The 9,693-nt window shown below is 36.5% G+C and overlaps 2 protein-coding genes across 2 annotated transcripts in view; one reads left to right on the plus strand and one right to left on the minus strand.

The window, feature by feature from the left end:
• The window catches only part of LOC108495471 (cAMP-specific 3',5'-cyclic phosphodiesterase 4D-like), a 187,522-nt gene that overhangs the window by 109,402 nt on the left and 68,427 nt on the right, over positions 1-9,693 (minus strand). The window lies entirely within an intron of this gene.
• LOC108495470 lies at positions 48-1,663 on the plus strand. Its single transcript, XM_017811179.1, has 2 exons — positions 48-126; positions 364-1,663. Exons 1-2 carry the CDS (start codon positions 72-74, stop codon positions 954-956), a joined length of 648 nt encoding a protein of 215 aa, XP_017666668.1. The 5' UTR covers positions 48-71; the 3' UTR covers positions 957-1,663.

The following is a 9,693-nucleotide window of genomic DNA, read 5'->3' on the forward strand; positions in this document are numbered from 1 at the left end:
GCAGGTTTCCCTGCTGTTGAGTCTGTTGTGCTGGGGAGTGAGGCCTGGTAAGGCCTTGTTGACCTTGGGAGATGGAGGTTGCTGGCAGTTGTTCCAGCATGACTTTCTGTTGTCCCAAGGAGAGTAGTAAGATATTCTTTTGCTAATTCTTTTAGTTGCTAGATCTTGGGCTATTGATTGTGTATAGTTTATTTTGGTTTTGTTCCTTTTTTCCCTTCCCCTTTCCCTTTTCCTTTTCAAATTGTATATATATTTCAGTTATATATAACTGTAATATAAGTGTAAATATATTTTTATATATTGCTTTAACTGTCTCTCTCTCATTTCAGTTCTCTTGGTTTTTTTTCTTTTCTCTTGGTTCAGGAGGTGCAGGAAGTTCTTGTGCTGAGGTTTGGAAATTTGGCAGGGAGCCAGCTTCAAACCACAACAGAGCCATACACCAAAACATAATTATCAGACCCATAGGTCACAATGTTTGGGCAAGTTACGATCACACCAAGAAAAAGTGGCAGTCAGTCAACACTGAGGCGTGTATTCCTAAAGGACAGTTAGGATATATCTGTGAAAATGCTGTAGTAGGAAATGAAGATTTATGCTTAGATACTGAAGATAGCGCGTGTACCTTTGAGATGCTTCCCCATACTAAAACCCAATCACAAGTCTATTACGTAGGAAATGGATGTGCATGTGTTAGAACCTTTTGTGTTAATTTTACCATAGATACTTGTCATGAAGTAGTGAATGATACTAATTTTTGTGTTTGTAATTTTACTAAAATAATAGGCTGTGATTTTAACTATACAATTCCAATAACTACTGAGCAATTAATTGAAAATGATTATTTGTTGTATCATGATAGGGATACGAATAGGGAAAGATATAAGTCTTTCCAAAAGATGTTTGAACACCTGGATATAGAAAAGATGGTGCAAGAGGCAAATAAAACACAAAGGTAGAGCAAGTAGGAGAACATCATTGGTGGGACATCTTTGCAGGGTATTCCCCCACATCAACACAAATGTTTCACTATTTGATATATTCAATGTTAGTCCTAGTAGTACATATGGTAGTAACTATATATATACATATAGTAGTAACTATAATTCTGCTATCCCTCTTAAATGTTTGGCTGTGATACAGATTGAGTACCATAGTCAAAATAATGCAGATAATGTGGGCAATGATAAAAATCTACCAAAACTCTTTGCCCTTGAAACTTGACGAAAGAATTCAAAAGTCAAAAGAAAAGGGGGGAACTGAAACAGGAGTCAGGCCTAAAAGAGTTAACTGAGATATCTTGGCCTGTTAAGAAACCCCAATACCTGTTTTGCTAGAAGAACGTTTTAGGAGCACTGGTTAATATCATGTTCTGTTCTGCTCACTGAACCAAAGGCCTTATTATAGAAAGAACAGGAGTAGTACACACACAGTAATAAATTAGGTAAACTAGACGTTTGAGTAAGACCTAGAAGGCCTAGAGCCAGGATTTCGCAAGCTTGAAGAATTCAAGTCACCCAGCTGAAGAGGTCAAATTGAGGAAGACGTCCATGGTGACCACCAGAGGGATGAAAGCTTGAGGAGAAGACCCCCACAGCAGGAGAAGACTGCGCATGTCTGGAAAGACTCCGCCCACAGACTAGCCTACATATTAATATGTATAATAAATGATGTAACCATGTATCTAAAGTGTATAAAATAACTTGCTTTTGCACTTTCAAGTTGAGCAAGTTTGTCCTGCGTGAGCTGGCTTGCTCCCAACATTGAATAAAAAAATACCTTGCTGCTTAAAGATAAAAAAAAGTCCCTGAGCAGTCTTTTCAGGTCAAGTTTTTCAGATTCAATTGGACTTCTCAAGGAAAAAAACCTCTCACAGTACAGGAATGTAATATGTCTTGTATCTAGATCATTCTACAAGTACTTCTACACAAAGCAGCCATGTGTTACATGAGCCAAAGGCGCAGAAAGCAAGCATTATTCTTTTGAGAAATAGAGATAAATGCAAGGCACTTAACTCGAGAGTTTATGTCTCCTTACTTCTGAGAACCAGACCATATGAGATTAAATAATTCTTGCCTTTTAATCAAGAAAATCCTTAAAGTATTTTACGAGACAAAAACCTTAAATAATGGAGTATTTATTATAAATGCTTGTTCCATGTATTGGTCCGAACACTGAGTTTTTATCCTTGTTTTGTTTCAGCAGATCTATGGCATTTTGAATGATCAAAAGTGAACAGGACCTCAGTTTCACACTTCTGTCATCTAAAAGTGATGGATTTATTGATGCAATAAAAGCTATGTATTCTTTTATAATTTTGTATTTGGACAAGACTAAAGACATTACTTGAAATGCAGTTAGATTTCGTACACAAGTCAGTAACTCCTTAAAAATTCATGATGTTCAGAAATGGGTATCGCGGACCTTCAGCTAAGCACAAAAACCTTAGTCTTTCTATTTTCATATCTTCTTTTGCCTCATTATATAGCTGCAGAGCAAGTTTGCATTATCTGTAATTAGTAAAACGTGCTTGTGCAGCAAGCTAAGTATACAGGAAGTTTCCTACCAGCAGAAAAGCTGGACTATATTTGATGGTGAGATCTCTCCGGAAAGATATAGAAGCTCAAGAAGTGGAAAGAAACAGCACAGGCTTCATGGGTCAAGTCAGGATAAAGAGAAAGTGACAGAGGCTTCCTCAGATCAGTGCTCCAGAATAGGTGGCCTTTGGCTGCAGTTTCCAGACCAGTGTCTGTGACCCAAATGTAGCAGCAATTGTTCTCCTTGCTGCTAGCATTGCTTCTTCTCTTTTCATTAGTATAGCTTCCAGTAAAAACACAGACAAGCCAGGTTTGCAAATTATCTACAGGAGAATCATTCAGCAACTCTGTGATTTAATTTAGCTTTGACGGGCTCAAACTGGAAGACTCAAACCATACAAGAAACACAACCTCCCAAGGAAAAGCAACGAAACACACAAAACCAATCAACTAACCAAATAAACCAAAAAATCAACTAGCTCATCACTAGCATGATAAGTGCCATTTATTGGAAGGTTTTAAGTAGCAAGACTTTATATCTGTCATAAATCCTTTTACTTAGTAAAAGGGCAACACTCGGTTTAGGGGTTATATAATTTTTGGAAAATGCTCTGCTCAGCTGAACTCTATCACATTTTTCTTCAATATACTATCACAATACACAAGAAAAAAAAGCAAGAAAATAATTTATTAAAGAAGAAAAGCGTTTCATTCTATTTGTGTGAAACTAAGGAACTCTAACTTGACATGTAATTGCAGAGCAGTTTAAAACCAGCTTACTAAAAATCAAAAGTACTATTTAAAATATAACCATGAAACACATTATGTTTATCACTGCAAGCCTGACATACTTCTGCTCATGTCCTTTCTCCCCCAGAACGTAATATATTTGGCAAAAGATAAAGAGAAAAGGAAAGGATCACAGAAGGTACTGTCCTTTCCCCTTCCTTGTTGCCAATTTTTTGCGCAGGCCCACAGAGAGGGGTTCTCTGCACTGCTTCTCACAGCCCTTCCTGACATTTTTAGAACCACTTTCAGCAGTAAAAGAACAGGGCACAGAAAGGTACATATAGAAATAAACCACAAATGGTCACACTTTGGAAACCAACAAGACACATTTCAGAGTACCTCACGAACAATCTTGCTGGGGATTTCAGAGAACAACAATGTGGTCATAAACTGATTAGTCACAGGTTATTTTTGAAGCCTCAGACCACTACATGGACTGTCATTGCATTTATTAAAGTATGATGTGCTTGCTTTCATTTTCATTGCTCTGCTTCATGGAACATTTAATGCCAACTACAAAATCATCTATAAGGCAATTGAGTTTTCAGCTGAGAAAAATGTGACTCCTGAAGAGCATCAATGTATTGACAAAGCATCAAGTAAAAAACAGCTTCAACTTAAACAGAATGTGAATTCTTAAGGCATTGACAGATTTTTAAAAGTATTTTTGGAAATAAACATGTAATAGCAGCAGTGTAGGTGTTCATTCTCTGCCTTCCATTTAAGTCTTGCTCCTGAAAGGTTGACAAATAAAGGCCAGCAACATTTTTTAGTTTAAGACTGTTCCTAAAATGACTACCACTTGCCACACAACACTAAAATACTTTATATAGAGCCAACCAGATATAGCTAAATCACTTAGATACCACCTAAAATGGTTACAAAACTACTTAAAATAAGAGAGTTATCCTTTATACGAGCTACATCTGACAGCTATGAAATGTTGTGCCTATTAATCTTCTTTTCTTAGAAGAAATTAATGGATAATTAAATTGAGAATATTTACCACACAGCTAAAAAAATCTTTCACATAATCCAAATAAATTAAAAATTCTTCTTGAAATCACAGAGGTCCCCCAAAAAAACATAAATCAGTAGGTTAATTATTAATAAAACTCCACTGTGCATTACCATGTATTCTTGATACTAGAAAGACACTGCTTGTGTTACTGCCATTAAAATCTGAGAAAGAATAATATTTGGGAAATTCTGCATTAAAAATATAAATAACTTTCAAAAATAAAAAACAGTCATATAAACTCATAACCTTAGTACACTTAGCTCCCAGACAAAATGTGGTTAGCATTAGCTGGTCTTCATTCTAAACTACCACCTGTAAATGGGAAGCATACACAGCTACAGTTTTATTAGTTTTTTAAAAAATAATTAGAGGAAATCCTTTGGCCACTCTGATGTCTGATTTCACCATCTTCAATCTCAAGTTTGCTCCCAGGTCTTTATCATAAGTGTGAACATTGATAATATGGTTAATCTGCATGTAATTCCTTTGTTAATAAGCCAATTGCATTGTTTAATATTGCAGAACAGATGGTAGTTTCAGCTCAGAGTCATGACTACTCAAAAGCACAACAGGAATCCATGTTAGATTTTAAGTATATGGAATAATGAAATGCCCAGATACTAACACAGTGAATCGGGTCTTTTCAGGGAACCACTGCGGGGCGGTAAAAAAAAAAAAAGCTGGCAACTATGGAAAATGAGACAGCATCTGCAAAAAAAAAACCTGGCAGGTTTCCTCTATATTGTTTGTCTATGCTGTCTTTCTTTTATTTACAGAAGTGTCTCATTTTAAACCAAGATCCATATACAACCCACCATCCCTAAAGGGGGAATTAGTCAAATAGTCTACAAAGACATAAAAAGGCATTCATTTTTTGCTTAATAAATAGCTTTCTCTTAATGCCTTTTCTACTTGAGTAAAATTCTTTCCAAAAAATATTACTTCAAAGAATTTAAATACTTGAAACAGCAACAGGCAACACAGGAAGGTGGAGGAGAGACAGCCTTCCAGTTAATAATTTAGCTAAGAGGCAACATTTGAAATTAGAGCACTATTTCCAGGTCAGCATTCTAAAAGAAAGTTATTGTGCACTGAGGTAAGGTAATAAGCCTTTCCATTTGAAATATCTTCATCCATGATTACCCTTACTCTTTGCAGACAGCTCAATTTCAAAAGAAAAATGCTATATGAAGTATTTAAGTTTTATTTATGAATTGGGAATATCTGAACACCTTGCCGGTTTTCTATTAAAGCATATTTGTATCAGGCTGGACCTGTTACCACAGAAGTGGCACCAGCTCTAATAAAAGTGAAAAGAAAATTTAAAAAAATGATCCACACATGAAACAAGAAAGGAAATGATAGTTGAGGCTTCGTAGTATCTCTTTGCTGAAGCTCAGTCTCCACTTTCTAAATCAGTCTGTGTCATTTACTGAAGTTTTTAAAACTTTCCATCATTTATTAATATATATCTATGAGCTACTTCTTAGAATCATAAGATGATTTCGGTTGGAAGAGACCTTTAAAGGTCATCTAGTTCAACCCCTCTGCCATGCCAGGGATATCTTCAACTAAACCAGGTAGCTCAGAGCCCCATCCAACCTGATCTTAAATAAGCCTCAGGGATGGGGCATCCACCAACTCTTTGGGCAACTTCTTACAGTGTTTCCCCACCCTCATCATAAAAAATTTCTTCCTGATTCTCTAAAGAAAATATTTTTACAGTTATTGAACCTTGTATGTTGGGAGGAGAGCTGCAGAACCATAGTAAATGTCTTCTTTATTTTTTGTGTGCTACACAAGCTGGCAAATGCATCATGCTTAACTGTGAGCCAGTAAACAATAATTAATATTTTTCAGAGTAAATAATGCAAAATTCACCAGACACTTGGAAAGGTAAAATAGACCACAACCTAAACATTAATTAACATTTGTGCATATCAAAAAACAACCACACATTTTATTTAGCACAGTTTGTACTTTCTGTTCAAGAGGGCCTCAGACTGGACCAGCAGGAACAGAGGAGTTTCACTACTGTCTTGTATTATGAGTTTGCACAGACATGCCTACTCAATGATTTCCAAGAGCACTAGCTGAGGGCATTCACTATCTTGAGTATCAACTTCAGCTCCAGAAAGGGTGAAAAGAAGGTTTATTCAGGTTAGCTATGCACCGACTAGATCATTTCACTGTACACTCAATATTCCAAAGCAAATTTGCATTCCTTTGCTATAATATCTGTTGGGAGACCTAACTGGTACTTGAAGCAATCTTGTCATATTAGGGAGAACTGGAAAGAAATGAGTCTCTGATCTAAATAGGTACTCATCAACAAGTCACCACTTTTTTAAGGCCAGAAAATGTGTTCAAATTTAAGCAGACCACTTAAGCGCAAAGCACTGATGTGATGCAATGTGCCTGAGCTGACTACTAATTTCTTCCTTTGTTTCTTACTTATATTTTAACCCTCCTGCCATCTTCTCATCACAATCGCTTAACATTAGGGTGTTGTTACTGAATCCATGTTGAGAGATGTGTTGAGGAATCTAACAATTAGAAGGACCCAACTAATATTAGATAGGTTCAACCTACAAGAAATAACCACAAGAATGTTAACTAACTACTGGGATATTTATTAAGGGACACATTTGATTAGTCTTAGTTGAAGTTTTTATTCCAGGCTGGATGATGAGGTCCAGCGCAAGACTTACTGTGGATTACTAGAGTTGTGTTATGAGGGTCGGATTATACGAGCTTAGTGATGCCTTCTAGCCTTTAAAAGTATTCTGTTTATATACAATGCATATTGCAAATATATAACGTTCATGCCTTTAGGGACAAGGTTCTAGTCATTGAAGAGCTGCAACTGTTTATCAGTAAATGCAAGTAATCTATGCACTCCAGACCAACCTTCACAATAAATAACCTTATATTGTGTAGATTCATTAGTCCAGCAAGTGTGCTTTAAAAGGCAGTGAGATTTGTTAATTAATGATTATTTTGAAATCCACTCTCTAAGAGCTCTGAGCAAAATTTGTATCTCCGAAAACTCTAACTTTGTTCTAGGAAACCAACAGAAACAACCTGAAACATTCCTCTGGAAAGCTACACATACTGCCAAGACAATAACGTAACTTCACATGTTCTTATGTATAAAATAGTAGCAGACTGAAGAGCTTCAGACAGCTGAAGAGCTTGTCTTGGCCCAGACAGAAGGATATGGCTTGCATCAGGTAAAATTCTAGGACAACAGAAGGCAGAAAATGTGCAACTTTAAGAATAGATAGAGAGACACCTCAAACAGAATATCTTTCTGTCAGGAATAATCCAACCAAGCAGCTCACTAGGACATCAGCATTTTTGCTTACAGCCCCAGGTTCATTTCCTTTACTAAAGTATATCTTGGTCTTTCAGCCCATTATATAGATATTGAGCAAGGTCTGATTTAGGTCATGGAAACAAATAACATCTCTGCTAGGGAGTTAGTTGAGATAGGAAGGAACACAGTGAAAGGAAATACTCATCTCAATTGTACCTTTCTAATGCAATTGTGCTGCTTTAGAAGATTAACAAGTGAGGAAGTTACAAAATGCTGGTCATGTTGGTGCTGATTTTTCTTATATGCTCAATTACATGCATTCAGACTTTGCCCATGAGTTTAGCATGGCTTAGCAACTACTCTAACTGTAAAATTAGAAAGAAGCTTGCTTTGTTACAGGAGTCAAGGCTGGACTTTAGGAAACTGAATTAGATCCCTCACATTTCTGTGGTTTAGAGGGAGCGCAACAGAAAGTCAGATTTTTCTCTTCTTCAGTTTGTAAACATGTAGCACAAGCATAAACTTGCTATCTTGGTAAGTTTATGAATGGTCTCAATTACTATGATGCATGCTGCCTTAGTTTCTTTTTCTGGAACTCCTAATCTTTCAGTAACATATAAAAATACAACATATTTTACAATAATTATTTATATATATTTCTCTGCTTAAATGACATTCATAGGACTATTATCATCAGGTGAGCTTATTTTCCAAAATTAAATGAAAATTTAAGGTTTCTCATTTGTTTGGAATGACTAAACTAGACAGTTTCAGAAATTGTGGTGAAAAGGTTACAAAAGGATGATATACTTAAGCACACAGGAGATATATTGCAGGGATTTACACCTACAAGGTGTTAAACAAATAATTAAATAAATGTTGTATTTCCTACTTCCCCTCTCCACTTCCTTATATTTCATTTGTTGAATAGCTGGGCAAAACTGTAACCGATTTTAAAAGTTCCTTGAATTATTTCTGACTGTCTACAATCAAATAATTTTGTTTTCAAATTTATCCAATCCCACATCATACAAATTATGATTCAAAAAGATAGTTCACGACTTTAAAGAGTTCAAATACATGATTCTATTTCAAGTATTACATTTTCCTTTAGGTTTTTCAAGTATTTTGCATTTTTTAAATTTTCTAACTTGCATCAGGCACTTTTCTAACCTTAACAGTACAAGATAACATGATCTGGTTCATATTTGATTAGAAAAATGACACATAATTGAAATGATAACACTGTCAGAATGTGACTAGAAGTTCTTCACCTACAAACGCATTCAGTCTTCATTCCAAGTCATGAATTCTAGGAAAATAAAATATCATTTCTCTTTTAAATAATCTTCCTTTGTATTAATTTCTTTTTACTTAAGTGCTAAACAATTACCAAAATGTAACAAATACAAACTGGCTATCAGCAGAAACAATTATTCTCTTTCATTAGCAATATCTGACCCAAGTTATTTTCTGTTGTCAGTATGTGTAACATCTCACTTTAGCTTTTCAAAACCTTTTATTTTACCATATAGCAGTGTGGTGGTTTGGACCTTGGTTTTTCCCCCAGAGGCTGAAAAGTGGTAGACCCCAAGGGGTGGAAACCCCTGGATGTTTTGAAGTTTTGCCCAATAGGCACTCCGGCAAAAATGTAAACATATCACAAGCACCGGAAGAGATGAGTGGTAGTTTTGGTTGTTGGTTGTGGAGAGGTGGCCATGTTGTGAGCCACGAGGAAGGGGCTCGGAGCCCCTTGGGCCCTCTGGGGCCTCCCAGCCCCTGGCTGGGGGAAGGCTACAGAGACCTGGAACAGTCTTAGACTGGACTAAGTGTCTGTAGTTATGATGGGAGATGTTTTTCTCCATGGGCGCAGAGCAGCAGCCGGCACTGACCAGAGAAACAGTGGCACAGAGCCAGGACAGATAAGACCTGAACCAGAGAAGCAACAGAGACATGCAGCATCGCAGAAAGGACTCCTGGAAAGGGAGAGATCCAGCAGCAGAGCTACAGAGTTTGGGGTAAGACTGATA

Source organism: Lepidothrix coronata, unplaced genomic scaffold (genome assembly GCF_001604755.1).
Source record: "Lepidothrix coronata isolate B3197 unplaced genomic scaffold, Lepidothrix_coronata-1.0 Scaffold31, whole genome shotgun sequence".
Classification (NCBI taxonomy): domain Eukaryota; kingdom Metazoa; phylum Chordata; class Aves; order Passeriformes; family Pipridae; genus Lepidothrix; species Lepidothrix coronata.